Source organism: Myotis yumanensis, unplaced genomic scaffold, assembly GCF_028538775.1.
Source record: "Myotis yumanensis isolate MYYU_CA2020_CCGP unplaced genomic scaffold, mMyoYum1.0.hap1 SCAF_23, whole genome shotgun sequence".
Lineage (NCBI taxonomy): Eukaryota > Metazoa > Chordata > Mammalia > Chiroptera > Vespertilionidae > Myotis > Myotis yumanensis.
This window is the reverse complement of record NW_027223774.1, coordinates 651,141-673,129: the sequence shown is the minus strand read 5'-3', so window position 1 is coordinate 673,129 and position 21,989 is coordinate 651,141. Positions and strand designations below refer to the sequence as shown.

Here is a 21,989-nt window from a genome sequence, read left to right as displayed (position 1 = left end):
GCAGCTCCTCAGACTCCAGGAATAGCCATCAAGATGCCAGCAGGTCATGCTCATCCTCCTTGGGGGACACCTCTGACTCAGACTCCAACTGAGCTTTGTTCATTCCTAGGTGGCGGGACAGAGAACTTCCCAACACAAGACTTTGCCATCTATGTGTGAGGTCGGAGAGAGCCCACAATCGGATACATGCAGACACGTGATGAGACAATGGACTTCCCCTGGAATTTCTCACACATAATGGTCTCCAGTTCCATCCATGCTGTTGCAAACGGCAAGAACTCCATCTTTTTTTACCACAGTACAGTACAGTATTCCATTGTGTAGCTATATCAGAGTTTGTTTTGGTTTTTTGCTGCATTTCTGTGCAATGTCCCTACCCCACCCCCATTGGCATCTCCCTGGAGGCTTATCCCTACAGAAAGCAGAGTATGACTGCATGGGCCTACGCCTGGAGGACAGGGAGGGGGCACTGGGAAAGGGAGGTGACTGTTAATGGGTATGGGTTTCAAGTCCTACAATTGGCTCCTCTCTGAGGGGGCGTGGCTAGGCCCCGGGGGGGCGTGGCTGGACTTTAGGGCGGACCCAGCCAGCTTAAAAGCGTGTGGAGGAGAGGCAGCGGCCCATTCTGCTGTGGCTGTTCAGCGTGGAGGCATGGAGGAGGGCGCTTGCCTCTGCGGCTTGGGCTCTTCGTGGGGATGTCTGTGTTGTCAGAAGCGCCAGGACCCAGCTGAGACGGCAAAGGCCCAGGGCAAGCATCGTCCTCAGAAGCGCCAGCGCCCAGCTGAGCTGGCAGCGGCCGAGGGCAAGCGGTGTCCTCAGAAGCGCCAGCGCCCAGCTGAGCTGGCAGCGGCCGAGGGCAAGCGGTGTCCTCAGAAGCGCCAGTGCCCAGCTGAGCTGGCAGCGGCCGAGGGCAAGCTGGCCCCGGCACAAAAGCACCTCGAGGCGGACGGGGCAGCGCGGTGCTGGGCGGGGAGTGGAGGAATCGCCAGCCCCAGGCCGCCCCCGCACTGCTCGCTGCTGGACCTGCCGGTGGAGATGCTGGTGGAGATCTGCGCCTCGCTCCCCGGCACGGAGCTGCCCAGCCTGGCCCAGGTCTGCACCAAATTCCACCGCATCCTGCACAGCGACAGCATCTGGAGGCGGCGCTGCCGGGAGGAGTTTGGCCTTTGTGAAAACTTGCAGAATCTGGAGACCATAGGTACGTCTTATCGAGAAGTCTATGCGAAGCTGTTCCACCCACACAGACACATTTTGGGATTGTGGCAGGAAGATACCGAGGACTATAAAACACTGCTCTATGTAGCGGCGGACGGCTTAGGCATTACCGGTTGGACGTACGGGCCTCGTCTTAACACCCATGTGGACGGCCCGATGCAGTTCAAGCCCGCGTTCAGAATTCGCCTGACGGAGGGCCAATCGGCCACGGTGGAGTGCATGGAAGGCCGCCACCGCAGGCCCCACCGCCGCCACCTGCAGATTCGGAGGAACATGTTCAGCACCCACTGCAACAAGAGAGACCACCGAAAGGGTTCACCAGCGCGGCTTGGGGAGGAACGGGGGCGGGGGCTGCGGGGGGACCACAGGTATGACTGGCTGACCTACCGCCGCCTCTACCTCCCGCCCAGCCACCCGGACGACCTCATCAGGCCAGGCCTCTTCCAAAGCAAAAACCTTCCCTTCGGCCTCATGATCGCCATGCTCAGCTTCCATGGCGAGTACGCTTGGCTCACGAAGATCACGGGATTCTCCTTCGGGACCTTAGAGATCCACCTCATGCGCCGCATCCAGCTGCGAGAGGGCGAGATCTTCCGCGACTTCAACGAGCTCTCCCGCGTGGTCCAGGAGGTTCACGAGCAGGTGATCAGGGAGCAGCAGCAAGAAGACGGGACTGAGGAAAGCGAGGGCCGTGGCTGGCAGAGCCCTGGCCAGCACAGCGTCGCGGGGTCCGGGGCTGCAGCTTCGGAGGAGCAGCCTGTCCCGTTTGTTCTGCCTGTGGGCGTGCGCTCAAGAGACGAGGACTACCCCCGATCCTGCAGGGTGTGTTGCTATGGCGTGGTCACTGCTACCTTACATGGCTTGCCTTGGCGCTTCCCTGGAGTCTTCATCCTGTTCGATGAGAACCACTTCGGGTTCATCTGGCTGGAGGTGAAATCCTTCGTCCTGTACGGCAGAGTCCAGAACACCTTCCAGAATGTGGAGGCACCATCCCCGCAGGCCTTCCTGGAGCTGCTCAAGTCCATTCAGTCCTCGCCCTGACCGGTGTAGCTCAGCGGATAGAGCGTCGGCCTGCGGACTCAAGGGCCCCGGGTTCGATTCCCGTCAAGGGCATGTACCTTGCTGGCGGGCACATCCCCAGTGGGGAGTGTGCAGGGGGAAGCTGATCGATGTTTCTCTCTCATGGACCTTTCTACGTCGACACCCCTCTCCCTTCCTCTCTGTAGAAAATCAATAAAATACATTGAAAAGAAAGAAAGAAAAAACAGTCAGTCCCGACCCCTTAGGAGGAGCAGCTTGCATGCACTTTGAAGATTGCACCTTCTGACCCGGTTACCCACCTTGTTTGTTTTTCAAATCCTCACCCGAGGATATTTGATGTTTAGAGAGAGTAGGGGAGAGAGGGAAAGAAAGAAATAAACATCGATGTGAAAGAAACACATCAGTCGGTTGCCTCCTGCCCAAGCCCGGAGCAGGGCCAGGCTGGGTAGGGGCCAGCAATTGAGGTCGAAATGAACCTGGGACCAGTGGTCTCAACTTCCTAATGCTGCGACCCTTTAATACAATTCCTCATGTTGTGGTGACCCCCAATTTCATTGTTACAAGTTGAACGTAATTAAAGCACAGTGATTAATCACACAAAAAATAAATAAAGACATCTTAGTTAGTATCTATTTTTTATTTATTAACACTGAACTCACGGCCAATAGCAATAGGGCTCATTCCTTATGAAAGCTTATCTAACAGATACATTATCTCCAGAAAGCATAGCTTAGTGCGATGGCATTAAGGTTGCGGGCTATTTTAAAGAGCAGGGGCCACAGGCTCCTGGGATGGCGTCTTCAGAGACAAATGAGGACTGTTATCATTCCTCACGGGGATCTGAAGAAAAATATTATGGGTTGACTCAGCGAGATAGACCACCGACTCAGAATTTAAATTTAGGAATCTTTATTAAGCCGGCCAGCTGTCTGCAGTTCAGCTTTTGCTTTGAACTGCAGCAGCCGACTGCAAGAGTCTCAGCAATTTATATGCAAAAACTACAAAGTTACAAAGCCATGCTTACGCAATTTGTTCCCGACACAGCACAGCATTTTCACCTTCATATCTATGTTTTCCGGGGACAGAGAACACAGTATATATTGAGGAGGGACCATGAGACCATATCCCAAGGCCTGATCCTATGTCAGTACCCTCATATCTGTCTGATCCAGGAACATACAGCACAGCGTGCCCCAATATGCAGCCCAGTACAAAAAGAAAGAACATGGCGGAGAGGCAGGTAGCAGCAGCTCCTCAGACTCCAGGAATAGCCATCAAGATGCCAGCAGGTCATGCTCATCCTCCTTGGGGGACACCTCTGACTCAGACTCCAACTGAGCTTTGTTCATTCCTAGGTGGCGGGACAGAGAACTTCCCAACACAAGACTTTGCCATCTATGTGTGAGGTCGGAGAGAGCCCACAATCGGATACATGCAGACACGTGATGAGACAATGGACTTCCCCTGGAATTTCTCACACATAATGGTCTCCAGTTCCATCCATGCTGTTGCAAACGGCAAGAACTCCATCTTTTTTTACCACAGTACAGTACAGTATTCCATTGTGTAGCTATATCAGAGTTTGTTTTGGTTTTTTGCTGCATTTCTGTGCAATGTCCCTACCCCACCCCCATTGGCATCTCCCTGGAGGCTTATCCCTACAGAAAGCAGAGTATGACTGCATGGGCCTACGCCTGGAGGACAGGGAGGGGGCACTGGGAAAGGGAGGTGACTGTTAATGGGTATGGGTTTCAAGTCCTACAATTGGCTCCTCTCTGAGGGGGCGTGGCTAGGCCCCGGGGGGGCGTGGCTGGACTTTAGGGCGGACCCAGCCAGCTTAAAAGCGTGTGGAGGAGAGGCAGCGGCCCATTCTGCTGTGGCTGTTCAGCGTGGAGGCATGGAGGAGGGCGCTTGCCTCTGCGGCTTGGGCTCTTCGTGGGGATGTCTGTGTTGTCAGAAGCGCCAGGACCCAGCTGAGACGGCAAAGGCCCAGGGCAAGCATCGTCCTCAGAAGCGCCAGCGCCCAGCTGAGCTGGCAGCGGCCGAGGGCAAGCGGTGTCCTCAGAAGCGCCAGCGCCCAGCTGAGAAGGCAGCGGCCGAGGGCCAACCGGCCCGGGCACAAAAGCACCTCGAGGCGGACGGGGCAGCGCGGTGCTGGGCGGGGAGTGGAGGAATCGCGAGCCCCAGGCCGCCCCCGCACTGCTTGCTACTGGACCTGCCAGTGGAGATGCTGGTGGAGATCTGCTCCTCGCTCCCCGGCACGGAGCTGCCCAACCTGGCCCAGGTCTGCACCAAATTCCACCGCATCCTGCACAGCGACAGCATCTGGAGGCGGCGCTGCCGGGAGGAGTTTGGCCTTTGTGAAAACTTGCAGAATCTGGAGACCACAGGTACGTCTTATCGAGAAGTCTATGCGAAGCTGTTCCACCCATACAGACACATTCTGGGATTGTGGCAGGAAGATACTGAGGACTATAAAACACTGCTCTATGTAGCGGTGGACGGCTTAGGCATTACCGGTTGGACCTACTGGCCTCGTCTTAACACCCATGTGGACGGCCCGATGCAGTTCAAGCCCGCGTTCAGAATTCGCCTGACGGAGGGCCAATCGGCCACGGTGGAGTGCGTGGAAGGCCGCCACCGCAGGCCCCACCGCCGCCACCTGCAGATTCGGAGGAACATGTTCAGCACCCACTGCAACAAGAGAGACCACCGAAAGGATTCACCTGCGCGGCTTGGGGAGGAATGGGGGCGGGGGCTGCGGGGGAACCAAAGGTATGACTGGCTGACCTACCGCCGCCTCTACCTCCCGCCCAGGCACCCGGACGACCTCATCAGGCCAGGCCTCTTCCAAAGCAAAAACGTTCCCTTCGGCCTCATGATCGCCATGCTCAGCTTCCATGGCGAGTACGCCAGGGTCACCAAGATCACGGGATTCTCCTTCGGGACCTTACAGATCCACCTCATGCGCCGCATCCGGCTGCGAGAGGGCGAGATCTTCCGCGACTTCAACGAGCTCTCCCGCGTGGTCCAGGAGGTTCACGAGCAGGTGATCAGGGAGCAGCAGCAAGAAGACGGGACTGAGGAAAGCGAGGGCCGTGGCTGGCAGAGCCCTGGCCAGCCCAGCGTCGCGGGGTCCGGGGCTGCAGCTTCGGAGGAGCAGCCTGTCCCGTTTGTTCTGCCTGTGGGCGTGCGCTCAAGAGACCAGGACTACCCTCGAACCTGCAGGACGTGTTTCTATGGCGTGGTCACTGTTACCTTACATGGCTTGCCTTGGCGCTTCCCTGGAGTCTTCATCCTGTTCGATGAGAACCACTTCGGGTTCATCTGGCTGGAGGTGAAATCCTTCGTCCTGTACGGCAGAGTCCAGAACACCTTCCACAATGTGGAGGCACCATCCCCGCAGGCCTTCCTGGAGCTGCTCAAGTCCATTCAGTCCTCGCCCTGACCGGTGTAGCTCAGCGGATAGAGCGTCGGCCTGCGGACTCAAGGGCCCCGGGTTCGATTCCGGTCAAGGGCATGTACCTTGCTTGCGGGCACATCCCCAGTGGGGAGTGTGCAGGGGGCAGCTGATCGATGTTTCTCTCTCATGGACGTTTCTACGTCTCCACCCCTCTCCCTTCCTCTCTGTAGAAAATCAATAAAATACATTGAAAAGAAAGAAAGAAAAAACAGTCAGTCCCGACGCCTTAGGAGGAGCAGCTTGCATGCACTTTGAAGATTTCACCTTCTGACCCGGTTACCCACCTTGTTTGTTTTTTGAATCCTCACGCGAGGATATTTGATGTGTAGAGAGAGTAGGGGAGAGAGGGAAAGAAAGAAATAAACATCGATGTGAGAGAAACACATCAGTCGGTTGCCTCCTGCCCAATCACGGACAGGGCCAGGCTGGGTAGGGGCCAGCAATTGAGGTCCAAATAAACCTTAGAGCAGTGGTCTCAACTAATGCTGAGCCTCTTTAATACAATTCTTCATGTTGTGGTGAGCCCCAATTTCATTGTTACGAATTGAACATAATTAAAGCACAGTGATTAATCACACAAAAATAAATAAAGACATCTTAGTTAATATCTATTTTTTATTTATTAGCATTGAACTCATGACCAATAGCAATAGGGCTCATTCCTTATGAAAGCTTATCTAACAGATACATTATCTCCAGAAAGCATAGCTTAGTGCTTTGGCACTAAGGTTGTGGGCTATTTTAAACAGCAGGGGCCACAGGCTCCTGGGTTGGCGTCTTCAGAGACAAATGAGGACTGTTCTCATTCCTCACGGGGATCTGAAGAAAAGAAGGAACATGGGGAAAGGCAGAAAGCAGCAGTTCCTCAGACTCCAGGAATAGCCATCAAGATGCCAGCAGTTCCAGCTCATCTTCCTCGGGGACACCTCTGACTCAGACTCCAACTGAGCTTTGTTCATTCCTAGGTGGCGGGACAGAGAACTTCCCAACACAAGTCTTTGGCATCTATGTGCTGGTTGGAGAGAGCCCACAATCGGATACTAGCAGACACGTGATGAGACAATGGACTTCCCCTGGAATTTCTCACACATAACGCTCTCCAGTTCCATCCATGCCGTTGCAAATGGCAAGAACTCCATCTTTTTTACCACAGTACAGTACAGTATTCCATTGTGTAGCTATATCAGAGTTTTTTTTTGTTTTTTTGCTGCATTTCTGTGCAACGTCCCTCCCCACCCCCCATAGGCATCTCCCTGGAGGCTTATCCCTACAGAAAGCAGAGTATGACTGCCTGGGCCTAAGCCTGGAGGACAGGGAGGGGGCACTGGGAAAGGGAGGTGACTGTTAATGGGTATGGGTTTCAAGTCCTACAATTGGCTCCTCTCTGAGGGGGCGTGGCTAGGCCCTGGGGGGCGTGGCTGGATTTTAGGGCGGACCGAGCCAGCTTAAAAGCGTGTGGAGGAGAGGCAGCGGCCCATTCTGCTGTGGCTGTTCAGCGTGGAGGCATGGAGGAGTGCGCTTGCCTCTGCGGCTTGGGCTCTTCTCGGGGATGTCGGTGTTGTCAGAAGCACCAGGACCCGGCTGAGACGGCAAAGGCCAAGGGCAAGCGATGTCCTCAAAAGCGCCAGCGCCCAGCTGAGCTGGCAGCGGCCGAGGGCAAGCAGTGTCCTCAGAAGCGCCAGCGCCCAGCTGAGCTGGCAGCGGCCAAGGGCCAACAGGCCCCGGCAGAAAAGCACCTCGAGGCGGACGGGGCAGCGCGGTGCTGGGCGGGGAGTGGAGGAATCACGAGCCTCAGGCCGCCCCCGCACTGCTCGCTGCTGGACCTGCCTGTGGAGATGCTGGTGGAGATCTGCACCTCGCTCCCCGGCACGGAGCTGCCCAGCCTGGCCCAGGTCTGCACCAAATTCCACCGCATCCTGCACAGCGACAGCATCTGGAGGCGGCGCTGCCGGGAGGAGTACGGTCTTTGTGAAAACTTGCAGAATCTGGAGAACACAGGTACGTCTTATCGAGAAGTCTATGCGAAGCTGTTCCACCCATACAGACACATTCTTGGATTGTGGCAGGAAGATACTGAGGACTATAAAACACTGCTCTATGTAGCGGCGGACGGCTTAGGCATTACCGGTTGGACGTACGGGCCTCGTCTGAACACCCATGTGGACGGCCCGATGCAGTTCAAGCCCGCGTTCAGAATTCGCCTGACAGAGGGCCAATCGGCCACGGTGGAGTGCATGGAAGGCCGCCACCGCAGGCCCCACAGCCGCCACCTGCAGATTCGGAGGAACATGTTCAGCACCCACTGCAACAAGAGAGACCACCGAAAGGGTTCACCTGCGCGGCTTGGGGAGGAATGGGGGCGGGGGCTGCGGGGGGACCACAGGTATGACTGGCTGACCTACCGCCGCCTCTACCTCCCGCCCAGCCACCCGGACGACCTCATCAGGCCAGGCCTCTTCCAAAGCAAAAACCTTCCCTTCGGCCTCATGATCGCCATGCTCAGCTTCCATGGCAAGTACGCCAGGGTCACGAAGATCACGGGATTCTCCTTCGGGACCTTAGAGATCCACCTCATGCGCCGCATCCGGCTGCAAGAGGGCGAGATCTTCCGCGACTTCAACGAGCTCTCCCGCGTGGTCCAGGAGGTTCAGGAGCAGGTGATCAGGGAGCAGCAGCAAGAAGATGGGACTGAGGAAAGCGAGGGCCGTGGCTGGCAGAGCCCTGGCCAGCCCAGCGTCGCGGGGTCCGGGGCTGCAGCTTCGGAGGCGCAGCCTGTCCCGTTTGTTCTGCCTGTGGGCGTGCGCTCAAGAGACCAGGACTACCCCCGAACCTGCAGGATGTGTTGCTATGGCGTGGTCACTGCTACCTTACATGGCTTGCCCTGGCGCTTCCCTGGAGTCTTCATCCTGTTCGATGAGAACCACTTCGGGTTCATCTGGCTGGAGCTGAAATCCTTCGTCCTGTACGGCAGAGTCCAGAACACCTTCCACAATGTGGAGGCACCATCCCCGCAGGCCTTCCTGGAGCTGCTCAAGTCCATTCAGTCCTTGCCCGGACCGGTGTAGCTCAGCGGATAGAGCGTCGGCCTGCGGACTCAAGGGCCCCGGGTTCGATTCCGGTCAAGGGCATGTACCTTGCTGGCGGGCACATCCCCAGTGGGGAGTGTGCAGGGGGAAGCTGATCGATGTTTCTCTCTCATGGACGTGTCTAGCTCTCGACCCCTCTCCCTTCCTCTCTGTAGAAAATCAATAAAATACATTGAAAAGAAAGAAAGAAAAAACAGTCAGTCCCGACCCCTTAAGAGGAGCAGCTTGCATGCACTTTGAAGATTGCACCTTCTGACCCGGTTACCCACCTTGTTTGTTTTTTGGATCCTCACCCGAGGATATTTGATGTGTAGAGAGAGTAGGGGAGAGAGGGAATGAAAGAAATAAACATCGATGTGAGAGAAACACATCAGTCGGTTGCCTCCTGCCCAATCACGGACAGGGCCAGGCTGGGTAGGGGCCAGCAATTGAGGTCCAAATAAACCTTAGAGCAGTGGTCTCAACCTTCCTAATGCTGAGCCTCTTTAATACAATTCTTCATGTTGTGGTGAGCCCCAATTTCATTGTTACGAATTGAACATAATTAAAGCACAGTGATTAATCACACAAAAATAAATAAAGACATCTTAGTTAATATCTATTTTTTATTTATTAGCATTGAACTCATGACCAATAGCAATAGGGCTCATTCCTTATGAAAGCTTATCTAACAGATACATTATCTCCAGAAAGCATAGCTTAGTGCTTTGGCACTAAGGTTGTGGGCTATTTGTTAACAGCAGGGGCCACAGGCTCCTGGGTTGGCGTCTTCAGAGACAAATGAGGACTGTTCTCATTCCTCACGGGGATCTGAAGAAAAGAAGGAACATGGGGAAAGGCAGAAAGCAGCAGCTCCTCAGATTCCAGGAATAGCCATCAAGATGCCAGCAGTTCCAGCTCATCTTCCTCGGGGGACACCTCTGACTCAGACTCCAACTGAGCTTTGTTCATTCCTAGGTGGCGGGACAGAGAACTTCCCAACACAAGTCTTTGGCATCTATGTGCTGGTTGGAGAGAGCCCACAATCGGATACATGCAGACACGTGATGAGACAATGGACTTCCCCTGGAATTTCTCACACATAATGGTCTCCAGTTCCATCCATGCTATTGCAAATGGCAAGAACTCCATCTTTTTTACCACAGTGCAGTACAGTATTCCATTGTGTAGCTATATCAGAGTTTTTTTTTGTTTTTTTGCTGCATTTCTGTGCAACGTCCCTCCCCGACCCCCCCCACCGACCCCCGTACCCCCCATAGGCATCTCCCTGGAGGCTTACCCCTACAGAAAGCCGAGTATGACTGCCTGGGCCTACGCCTGGAGGTCAGGGAGGGGGCAATGGGAAAGGGAGGTGACTGTTAATGGGTATGGGTTTCAAGTCCTACAATTGGCTCCTCTCTGAGGGGGCGTGGCTAGGCCCTGGGGGGCGTGGCTGGACTTTAGGGCGGACCCAGCCAGCTTAAAAGCGTGTGGAGGAGAGGCAGCGGCCCATTCTGCTGTGGCCGTTCAGCGTGGAGGCATGGAGGAGTGCGCTTGCCTCTGCGGCTTGGGCTCTTCGTGGGGATGTCTGTGTTGTCAGAAGCGCCAGGACCCAGCTGAGACGGCAAAGGCCAAGGGCAAGCGATGTCCTCAGAAGCGCCAGCGCCCAGCTGAGCTGGCAGCGGCCGAGGGCAAACGGTGTCCTCAGAAGCGCCAGCGCCCAGCTGAGCTGGCAGCGGCCGAGGGCCAACCGGCCCCGGCACAAAAGCACCTCGAGGCGGACGGGGCAGCGCGGTGCTGGGCGGGGAGAGGAGGAATCGCGAGCCCCAGGCCGCCCCCGCACTGCTCGCTGCTGGACCTGCCTGTGGAGATGCTGGTGGAGATCTGCTCCTCGCTCCCGGGCACGGAGCTGCCCAACCTGGCCCAGGTCTGCACCAAATTCCACCGCATCCTGCACAGCGACAGCATCTGGAGGCGGCGCTGCCGGGAGGAGTACGGCCTTTGTGAAAACTTGCAGAATCTGGAGACCATAGGTACGTCTTATCGAGAAGTCTATGCGAAGCTGTTCCATCCATACAGACACATTTTGGGATTGTGGCAGGAAGATACCGAGGACTATAAAACACTGCTCTATGTAGCGGCGGACGGCTTAGGCATTATGGGTTGGACCTACTGGCCTCGTCTTAACACCCATGTGGATGGCCCGATGCAGTTCAAGCCCGCGTTCAGAATTCGCCTGACGGAAGGCAAATCGGCCACGGTGGAGTGCGTGGAAGGCCGCCACCGCAGGCCCCACAGCCGCCACCTGCAGATTCGGAGGAACATGTTCAGCACCCACTGCAACAAGAGCGACCACCGAAAGGGTTCACCTGCGCGGCTTGGGGAGGAATGGGGGCGGGGGCTGCGGGGGAACCAAAGGTATGACTGGCTGACCTACCGCCGCCTCTACCTCCCGCCCAGCCACCCGGACGACCTCATCAGGCCAGGCCTCTTCCAAAGCAAAAACCTTCCCTTCGGCCTCATGATCGCCATGCTCAGCTTCCATGGCGAGTACGCCAGGGTCACGAAGATCACGGGATTCTCCTTCGGGACCTTAGAGATCCACCTCATGCGCCGCATCCCGCTGCGAGAGGGCGAGATCTTCCGCGACTTCAACGAGCTCTCCCGCGTGGTCCAGGAGGTTCACGAGCAGGTGATCAGGGAGCAGCAGCAAGAAGACGGGACTGAGGAAAGCGAGGGCCGTGGCTGGCAGAGCCCTGGCCAGCCCAGCGTCGCGGAGTCCAGGGCTGCAGCTTCGGAGGAGCAGCCTGTCCCGTTTGTTCTGCCTGTGGGCGTGCGCTCAAGAGACCAGGACTACCCCCGAACCTGCAGGATGTGTTGCTATGGCGTGGTCACTGCTACCTTACATGGCTTGCCCTGGCCCTTCCCTGGAGTCTTCATCCTGTTCGAGGAGAACCACTTCGGGTTCATCTGGCTGGAGGTCAAATCCTTCGTCCTGTACGGCAGAGTCCAGAACACCTTCCACAATGTGGAGGCACCATCCCCGCAGGCCTTCCTGGAGCTGCTCAAGTCCATTCAGTCCTTGCCCGGACCGGTGTAGCTCAGCGGATAGAGCGTCGGCCTGCGGACTCAAGGGCCCCAGGTTCAATTCCGGTCAAGGGCATATACCTTGCTTGCGGGCACATCCCCAGTGGGGAGTGTGCAGGGGGAAGCTGATCGATGTTTCTCTCTCATGGACGTTTCTAGGTCTCGACCCCTCTCCCATCCTCTCTGTAGAAAATCAATAAAATATATTGAAAAGAAAGAAAGAAAAAAACAGTCAGTCCCGACCCCTTAGGAGGAGCAGCTTGCATGCACTTTGAAGATTGCACCTTCTGACCAGGTTACCCACATTGTTTGTTTTTTGAATCCTCACCCGAGGATATTTGATGTATAGAGAGAGTAGGGGAGAGAGGGAAAGAAAGAAATAAACATCGATGTGAGAGAAACACATCAGTCGGTTGCCTCCTGCCCAATCACGGACAGGGCCAGGATGGGTAGGGGCCAGCAATTGAGGTCCAAATAAACCTTAGAGCAGTGGTCTCAACCTTCCTAATGCTGAGCCTCTTTAATACAATTCTTCATGTTGTGGTGAGCCCCAATTTCATTGTTACGAATTGAACATAATTAAAGCACAGTGATTAATCACACAAAAATAAATAAAGTCATCCTAGTTAATATCTATTTTTTATTTATTAGCATTGAACTCATGACCAATAGCAATAGGGCTCATTCCTTATGAAAGCTTATCTAACAGATACATTATCTCCAGAAAGCATAGCTTAGTGCTTTGGCACTAAGGTTGTGGGCTATTTTTTAACAGCAGGGGCCACAGGCTCCTGGGTTGGCGTCTTCAGAGACAAATGAGGACTGTTCTCATTCCTCACGGGGATCTGAAGAAAAGAAGGAACATGGGGAAAGGCAGAAAGCAGCAGCTCCTCAGATTCCAGGAATAGCCATCAAGATGCCAGCAGTTCCAGCTCATCTTCCTCGGGGGACACCTCTGACTCAGACTCCAACTGAGCTTTGTTCATTCCTAGGTGGCGGGATAGAGAACTTCCCAACACAAGTCTTTGGCATCTATGTGCTGGTTGGAGAGAGCCCACAATCGGATACATGCAGACACGTGATGAGACAATGGACTTCCCCTGGAATTTCTCACACATAACGGTCTCCAGTTCCATCCATGCTATTGCAAATGGCAAGAACTCCATCTTTTTTACCACAGTGCAGTACAGTATTCCATTGTGTAGCTATATCAGAGTTTTTTTGGTTTTTTGCTGCATTTCTGTGCAACGTCCCTCCCTGACCCCCCCCACCGCCCCCCGTACCCCCCATAGGCATCTCCCTGGAGGCTTACCCCTACAGAAAGCCGAGTATGACTGCCTGGGCCTACGCCTGGAGGTCAGGGAGGGGGCAATGGGAAAGGGAGGTGACTGTTAATGGGTATGGGTTTCAAGTCCTACAATTGGCTCCTCTCTGAGGGGGCGTGGCTAGGCCCTGGGGGGCGTGGCTGGACTTTAGGGCGGACCCAGGCAGCTTAAAAGCGTGTGGAGGAGAGGCAGCGGCCCATTCTGCTGTGGCCGTTCAGCGTGGAGGCATGGAGGAGTGCGCTTGCCTCTGCGGCTTGGGCTCTTCGTGGGGATGTCTGTGTTGTCAGAAGCGCCAGGACCCAGCTGAGACGGCAAAGGCCAAGGGCAAGCGATGTCCTCAGAAGCGCCAGCGCCCAGCTGAGCTGGCAGCGGCCGAGGGCAACCGGTGTCCTCAGAAGCGCCAGCGCCCAGCTGAGAAGGCAGCCGCCGAGGGCCAACCGGCCCCGGCACAAAAGCACCTCGAGGCGGACGGGGCAGCGCGGTGCTGGGCGGGGAGTGGAGGAATCGCGAGCCCCAGGCCGCCCCCGCACTGCTCCCTGCTGGACCTGCCTGTGGAGATGCTGGTGGAGATCTGCTCCTCGCTCCCGGGCACGGAGCTGCCCAACCTGGCCCAGGTCTGCACCAAATTCCACCGCATCCTGCACAGCGACAGCATCTGGAGGCGGCGCTGCCGGGAGGAGTACGGCCTTTGTGAAAACTTGCAGAATCTGGAGAACACAGGTACGTCTTATCGAGAAGTCTATGCGAAGCTGTTCCACCCATACAGACACATTCTGGGATTGTGGCAGGAAGATACTGAGGACTATAAAACACTGCTCTATGCGGCGGCGGACGGCTTAGGCATTACGGGTTGGACCTACTGGCCTCGTCTTAACACCCATGTGGACGGCCCGATGCAGTTCAAGCCCGCGTTCAGAATTCGCCTGACGGAGGGCCAATCGGCCACGGTGGAGTGCGTGGAAGGCCGCCACCGCAGGCCCCACCGCCGCCACCTGCAGATTCGGAGGAACATGTTCAGCACCCACTGCAACAAGAGAGACCACCGAAAGGATTCACCTGCGCGGCTTGGGGAGGAATGGGGGCGGGGGCTGCGGGGGAACCAAAGGTATGACTGGCTGACCTACCGCCGCCTCTACCTCCCGCCCAGCCACCCGGACGACCTCATCAGGCCAGGCCTCTTCCAAAGCAAAAACCTTCCCTTCGGCCTCATGATCGCCATGCTCAGCTTCCATGGCAAGTACGCCAGGGTCACGAAGATCACGGGATTCTCCTTCGGGACCTTAGAGATCCACCTCATGCGCCGCATCCCGCTGCGAGAGGGCGAGATCTTCCGCGACTTCAACGAGCTCTCCCGCGTGGTCCAGGAGGTTCACGAGCAGGTGATCAGGGAGCAGCAGCAAGAAGACGGGACTGAGGAAAGCGAGGGCCATGGCGGGCAGAGCCCTGGCCAGCCCAGCGTCGCGGGGTCCGGGGCTGCAGCTTCGGAGGAGCAGCCTGTCCCGTTTGTTCTGCCTGTGGGCGTGCGCTCAAGAGACGAGGACTACCCCCGAACCTGCAGGATGTGTTGCTATGGCGTGGTCACTGCTACCTTACATGGCTTGCCCTGGCCCTTCCCTGGAGTCTTCATCCTGTTCGAGGAGAACCACTTCGGGTTCATCTGGCTGGAGGTCAAATCCTTCGTCCTGTACGGCAGAGTCCAGAACACCTTCCACAATGTGGAGGCACCATCCCCGCAGGCCTTCCTGGAGCTGCTCAAGTCCATTCAGTCCTTGCCCGGACCGGTGTAGCTCAGCGGATAGAGCGTCGGCCTGCGGACTCAAGGGCCCCGGGTTCGATTCCGGTCAAGGGCATGTACCTTGCTTGCGGGCACATCCCCAGTGGGGAGTGTGCAGGGGGAAGCTGATCGATGTTTCTCTCTCATGGACGTTTCTACGTCGACACCCCTCTCCCATCCTCTCTGTAGAAAATCAATAAAATATATTGAAAAGAAAGAAAGAAAAAAACAGTCAGTCCCGACCCCTTAGGAGGAGCAGCTTGCATGCACTTTGAAGATTGCACCTTCTGACCAGGTTACCCACATTGTTTGTTTTTTGAATCCTCACCCGAGGATATTTGATGTATAGAGAGAGTAGGGGAGGGAGGGAAAGAAAGAAATAAACATCGATGTGAGAGAAACACATCAGTCGGTTGCCTCCTGCCCAAGCCCGGAGCAGGGCCAGGCTGGGTAGGGGCCAGCAATTGAGGTCGAAATGAACCTTAGACCAGTGGTCTCAACTTCCTAATGCTGCGACCCTTTAATACAATCCCTCATGTTGTGGTGACCCCCAATTTCATTGTTACAAGTTGAACATAATTAAAGCACAGTGAGTAATCACACAAAAATAAATAAATAAAGACATCTTAGTTAGTATCTATTTTTTATTTATTAACACTGAACTCACGGCCAATAGCAATAGGGCTCATTCTTTATGAAAGCTTATCTAACAGATACATTATCTCCAGAAAGCATAGCTTAGTGCATTGGCAGTAAGGTTGCGGGCTATTTTAAAGACAGGGGCCACAGGCTCCTGGGATGGCGTCTTCAGAGACAAATGAGGACTGTTATCATTCCTCAATGGGATCTGAAGAAAAATGTTATGGGTTGACTCAGCGAGATAGACCACCGACTCCGAATTTTAATTTAGGAACCTTTATTAAGCTGGCCAGCTGTCTGCAGTTCAGCCTTTGCTTTGAACTGCAGCAGCTGACTGCAAGAGTTACAGCAATTTATTTGCAAAAACTACAAAGTTACAAAGTCCTGCTTAAGCAATTTGTTCCCGACACAGCACAGCATTTTCACCTTCCTATCTATGTTTTCCGGGGACAGAGAACACAGTATATATTGAGGAGGGACCATGAGACCATATCCCAAGGCCTGACCCGATGTCAGTACCCTCCCATCTGTCTGCTCCAGGAACATACGGCACAGCACGCCCTGATATGCAGCCCAGTACAAAAAGAAGGAACATGGGGGAAAGGCAGGAAGCAGCAGCTCCTCAGACTCCTGGAATAGCCATCAAGATGCCAGCAGTTCCAGCTCGTCTTCCTCGGGGGACACCTCTGACTCAGATTCCAACTGAGCTTTCTTCATTCCTAGGTGGCGGGACAGAGAACTTCCCAACACAAGTCTTTGGCATCTATGTGTGAGGTCGGAGAGAGCCCACAATCGGATACATGCAGACACGTGATGAGACAATGGACTTCCCCTGGAATTTCTCACACATAACCCTCTCCAGTTCCATCCATGCTGTTGCAAATGGCAAGAACTGCTTCTTTTTTACCACAGTGCAGTACAGTATTCCATTGTGTAGCTATATCAGAGGTTTTTTTGTTTTTTTACTGCATTTCTGTGCAATGTCCCTCCCCGCCCCCCCCTGCCCCCCGCACCTCCCATAGGCATCTCCCTGGAGGCTTATCCCTACAGAAAGCAGAGTATGACTGTCTGGGGCTACACCTGGAGGGCAGGGAGGGGGCACTGGGAAAGGGAGGTGACTATGAATGGGTATGGGTTTCAAGTCCTACAATTGGCTCCCCTCTGAGGGGGCGTGGCTAGGCACTGGGGGGCGTGGCTGGACTTTAGGGCGGACCCAGCCAGCTTAAAAGCGTGTGGAGGAGGAGCAGCGGCCCATTCTGCTGTGGCTGTTCAGCGTGGAGGCATGGAGGAGTGCGCTTGCCTCTGCGGCTTGGGCTCTTCGCGGGGATGTCGGTGTTGTCAGAAGCGCCAGGACCCGGCTGAGACGGCAAAGGCCGAGGGCAAGCGGTGTCCTCAGAAGCGCCAGCGCCCAGCTGAGCTGGCAGCGGCCGAGGGCAAGCGGTGTCCTCAGAAGCGCCAGCGCCCAGCTGAGCTGGCAGTGGCCCAGGGTCAACAGGCCCCGGCAGAAAAGCACCTCGAGGCAGACAGGGCAGCGCGGTGCTGGGCGGGGAGTGGAGGAATCTCGAGCCCCAGGCCGCCCCCGCACTGCTCCCTGCTGGACCTGCCAGTGGAGATGCTGGTGGAGATCTGCACCTCGCTCCCCGGCACGGAGCTGCCCAGCCTGGCCCAGGTCTGCACCAAATTCCACCGCATCCTGCACAGCGACAGCATCTGGAGGCGGCGCTGCCGGGAGGAGTTTGGCCTTTGTGAAAACTTGCAGAATCTGGAGAACACAGGTACGTCTTATCGAGAAGTCTATGCGAAGCTGTTCCACCCATACAGACACATTTTGGGATTGTGGCAGGAAGATACTGAGGACTATAAAACACTGCTGTATGTAGCGGTGGACGGCTTAGGCATTACCGGTTGGACGTACGGGCCTCGTCTTAACACCAATGTCGACGGCCCGATGCAGTTCAAGCCCGCGTTCAGAATTCGCCTGACAGAGGGCCAATCGGCCACGGTGGAGTGCATGGAAGGCCGCCACCGCAGGCCCCACAGCCGCCACCTGCAGATTCGGAGGAACATGTTCAGCACCCACTGCAACAAGAGAGACCACCGAAAGGATTCACCTGCGCGGCTTGGGGAGGAATGGGGGCGGGGATGCGGGGGGACCACAGGTATGACTGGCTAACCTACCGCCGCCTCTACCTCCCGCCCAGCCACCCGGACGACCTCATCAGGCCAGGCCTCTTCCAAAGCAAAAACCTTCCCTTCGGCCTCATGATCGCCATGCTCAGCTTCCATGGCAAGTACGCCAGGGTCACGAAGATCACGGGATTCTCCTTCGGGACCTTAGAGATCCACCTCATGCGCCGCATCCCGCTGCGAGAGGGCGAGATCTTCCGCGACTTCAACGAGCTCTCCCGCGTGGTCCAGGAGGTTCACGAGCAGGTGATCAGGGAGCAGCAGCAAGAAGACGGGACTGAGGAAAGCGAGGGCCGTGGCGGGCAGAGCCCTGGCCAGCCCAGCGTCGCGGGGTCCGGGGCTGCAGCTTCGGAGGAGCAGCCTGTCCCGTTTGTTCTGCCTGTGGGCGTGCGCTCAAGAGACGAGGACTACCCCCGGACCTGCAGGATGTGTTGCTATGGCGTGGTCACTGTTACCTTACATGGCTTGCCCTGGCGCTTCCCTGGAGTCTTCATCCTGTTCGAGGAGAACCACTTCGGGTTCATCTGGCTGGAGCTGAAATCCTTCGTCCTGTACGGCAGAGTCCAGAACACCTTCCACAATGTGGAGGCACCATCCCCGCAGGCCTTCCTGGAGCTGCTCAAGTCCATTCAGTCCTTGCCCGGACGGGTGTAGCTCAGCGGATAGAGCGTCGGCCTGCGGACTCAAGGGCCCCAGGTTCAATTCCGGTCAAGGGCATGTACCTTGCTTGCGGGCACATCCCCAGTGGGGAGTGTGCAGGGGGAAGCTGATCGATGTTTCTCTCTCATGGACGTTTCTAGGTCTCGACCCCTCTCCCATCCTCTCTGTAGAAAATCAATAAAATACATTGAAAAGAAAGAAAGAAAAAACAGTCAGTCCCGACCCCTTAGGAGGAGCAGCTTGCATGCACTTTGAAGATTGCACCTTCTGACCCGGTTACCCACCTTGTTTGTTTTTTGAATCCTCACCCGAGGATATTTGATGTATAGAGAGAGTAGGGGAGAGAGGGAAAGAAAGAAATAAACATCGATGTGAGAGAAACACATCAGTCGGTTGCCTCCTGCCCAATCACGGACAGGGCCAGGCTGGGTAGGGGCCAGCAATTGAGGTCCAAATAAACCTTAGAGCAGTGGTCTCAGCCTTCCTAATGCTGAGCCTCTTTAATACAATTCTTCATGTTGTGGTGAGCCCCAATTTCATTGTTACGAATTGAACATAATTAAAGCACAGTGATTAATCACACAAAAATAAATAAAGACATCTTAGTTAATATCTATTTTTTATTTATTAGCATTGAACTCATGACCAATAGCAATAGGGCTCATTCCTTATGAAAGCTTATCTAACAGACACATTATCTCCAGAAAGCATAGCTTAGTGCTTTGGCACTAAGGTTGTGGGCTATTTTTTAACAGCAGGGGCCACAGGCTCCTGGGTTGGCCTCTTCAGAGACAAATGAGGACTGTTCTCATTCCTCATGGGGATCTGAAGAAAAGAAGGAACATGGGGAAAGGCAGAAAGCAGCAGCTCCTCAGATTCCAGGAATAGCCATCAAGATGCCAGCAGTTCCAGCTCGTCTTCCTCGGGGACACCTCTGACTCAGACTCCAACTGAGCTTTGTTCATTCCTAGGTGGTGGGACACAGAACTTCCCAACACAAGACTTTGGCATCTATGTGTTAGGTCAGAGAGAGCCCACAATCGGATACATGCAGACATGTGATGAGACAATGGACTTCCCCTGGAATTTCTCAAACATAACGCTCTCCAGTTCCATCCATGCTGTTGCAAATGGCAAGAACTCCTTCTTTTTTACCACAGTGCAGCACAATATTCCAATCTGTAGCTATACCAGAGTTTGTTTTGTTTTTTTACTGCATTTCCGTGCAATGTCGCCCCCCCCCCCCCCCCCCCCCCGCCACCCCACTACCCTCCATAGGCATCTCCCTGGAGGCTTATCCCTAGGGAAAGCAGAGTATGACTGTCTGGGGCTAGGCCTAGAGGGCAGGGAGGGGGCACTGGGAAAGGGAGGTGACTATGAATTGGTATGGGTTTCAAGTCCTACAATCGGCTCCCCTCTGAGGGGGCGTGGCTAGGCCCTGGGGGGCGTGGCTGGACTTTAGGGCGGACCCAGCCAGCTTAAAAGCGTGTGGAGGAGAGGCAGCGGCCCATTCTGCTGTGGCTGTTCAGCGTGGAGGCATGGAGGAGTGCGCTTGCCTCTGCGGCTTGGGCTCTTCGCGGGGATGTCGGTGTTGTCAGAAGCGCCAGCGCCCAGCTGAGACGGCAAAGGCCAAGGGCAAGCGATGTCCTCAGAAGCGCCAGCGCCCAGCTGAGCTGGCAGCGGCCGAGGGCCAACCGGCCCCGGCACAAAAGCACCTCGAGGCGTACGGGGCAGCGCGGTGCTGGGCGGGGAGTGGAGGAATCGCGAGCCCCAGGCCGCCCCCGCACTGCTCGCTGCTGGACCTGCCGGTGGAGATGCTGGTGGAGATCTGCACCTCGCTCCCCGGCACGGAGCTGCCCAACCTGGCCCAGGTCTGCAGCAAATTCCACCGCATCCTGCACAGCGACAGCATCTGGAGGCGGCGCTGCCGGGAGGAGTTTGGCCTTCGTGAAAACTTGCAGAATCTGGAGAACACAGGTACGTCTTATCGAGAAGTCTATGCGAAGCTGTTCCACCCATACAGACACATTTTGGGATTGTGGCAGGAAGATACTGAGGACTATAAAACACTGCTCTATGCGGCGGCGGACGGCTTAGGCATTACGGGTTGGACCTACTGGCCTCGTCTTAACACCGATGTCGACGGCCCGATGCAGTTCAAGCCCGCGTTCAGAATTCGCCTGACGGAGGGCAAATCGGCCACGGTGGAGTGCGTGGAAGGCCGCCACCGCAGGCCCCACAGCCGCCACCTGCAGATTCGGAGGAACATGTTCAGCACCCACTGCAACAAGAGAGACCACCGAAAGGATTCACCTGCGCGGCTTGGGGAGGAATGGGGGCGGGGGCTGCGGGGGGACCACAGGTATGACTGCCTGACCTACCGCCGCCTCTACCTCCCGCCTAGCCACCCGGACGACCTCATCAGGCCAGGCCTCTTCCAAAGCAAAAACCTTCCCTTCGGCCTCATGATCGCCATGCTCAGCTTCCATGGCAAGTACGCCAGGGTCACGAAGATCACGGGATTCTCCTTCGGGACCTTAGAGATCCACCTCATGCGCCGCATCCGGCTGCAAGAGGGCGAGATCTTCCGCGACTTCAATGAGCTCTCCCGCGTGGTCCAGGAGGTTCACGAGCAGGTGATCAGGGAGCAGCAGCAAGAAGACGGGACTGAGGAAAGCGAGGGCCGTGGCGGGCAGAGCCCTGGCCAGCCCAGCGTCGGGGAGTCCAGGGCTGCAGCTTCGGAGGAGCAGCCAGTCCCGTTTGTTCTGCCTGTGGGCGTGCGCTCAAGAGACCAGGACTACCCCCGAACCTGCAGGATGTGTTGCTATGGCGTGGTCACTGTTACCTTACATGGCTTGCCCTGGCGCTTCCCTGGAGTCTTCATCCTGTTCGATGAGAACCACTTCGGGTTCATCTGGCTGGAGGTCAAATCCTTCGTCCTGTACGGCAGAGTCCAGAACACCTTCCACAATGTGGAGGCACCATCCCCGCAGGCCTTCCTGGAGCTGCTCAAGTCCATTCAGTCCTTGCCCGGACCGGTGTAGCTCAGCGGATAGAGTGTCGGCCTGCGGACTCAAGGGCCCCGGGTTCGATTCCGGTCAAGGGCATGTACCTTGCTTGCGGGCACATCCCCAGTGGGGAGTGTGCAGGGGGAAGCTGATCGATGTTTCTCTCTCATGGACGTTTCTACGTCGACACCCCTCTCCCATCCTCTCTGTAGAAAATCAATAAAATACATTGAAAAGAAAGAAAGAAAAAACAGTCAGTCCCGACCCCTTAGGAGGAGCAGCTTGCATGCACTTTGAAGATTGCACCTTCTGACCAGGTTACCCACATTGTTTGTTTTTTGAATCCTCACCCGAGGATATTTGATGTATAGAGAGAGTAGGGGAGAGAGGGAAAGAAAGAAATAAACATCGATGTGAAAGAAACACATCAGTCGGTTGCCTCCTGCCCAAGCCCGGAGCAGGGCCAGGCTGGGTAGGGGCCAGCAATTGAGGTCGAAATGAACCTTAGACCAGTGGTCTCAACTT

At 55.8% G+C, this 21,989-nt stretch overlaps 1 protein-coding gene and 6 pseudogenes across 1 annotated transcript; all 7 read left to right on the top strand.

Moving 5' to 3' along the window:
* The first annotated feature begins 651 nt into the window (after positions 1 to 651).
* On the top strand, positions 652 to 2,256 carry LOC139000202 (F-box only protein 31 pseudogene; annotated as a pseudogene).
* A 1,897-nt stretch (positions 2,257 to 4,153) lies between these two features.
* On the top strand, positions 4,154 to 5,704 carry LOC139000201 (F-box only protein 31 pseudogene; annotated as a pseudogene).
* Positions 5,705 to 7,224: 1,520 nt separating this feature from the next.
* Positions 7,225 to 8,784, top strand: LOC139000200 (F-box only protein 31-like). Its single transcript, XM_070402470.1, has one exon. It carries the CDS (start codon positions 7,225 to 7,227, stop codon positions 8,782 to 8,784), a length of 1,560 nt encoding a protein of 519 aa, XP_070258571.1.
* A 1,540-nt stretch (positions 8,785 to 10,324) lies between these two features.
* On the top strand, positions 10,325 to 11,884 carry LOC139000199 (F-box only protein 31 pseudogene; annotated as a pseudogene).
* Positions 11,885 to 13,423: 1,539 nt separating this feature from the next.
* LOC139000198 (F-box only protein 31 pseudogene) lies at positions 13,424 to 14,983 on the top strand (annotated as a pseudogene).
* A 1,908-nt stretch (positions 14,984 to 16,891) lies between these two features.
* On the top strand, positions 16,892 to 18,450 carry LOC139000197 (F-box only protein 31 pseudogene; annotated as a pseudogene).
* Positions 18,451 to 19,994: 1,544 nt separating this feature from the next.
* On the top strand, positions 19,995 to 21,500 carry LOC139000196 (F-box only protein 31 pseudogene; annotated as a pseudogene).
* Positions 21,501 to 21,989: the final 489 nt, after the last annotated feature.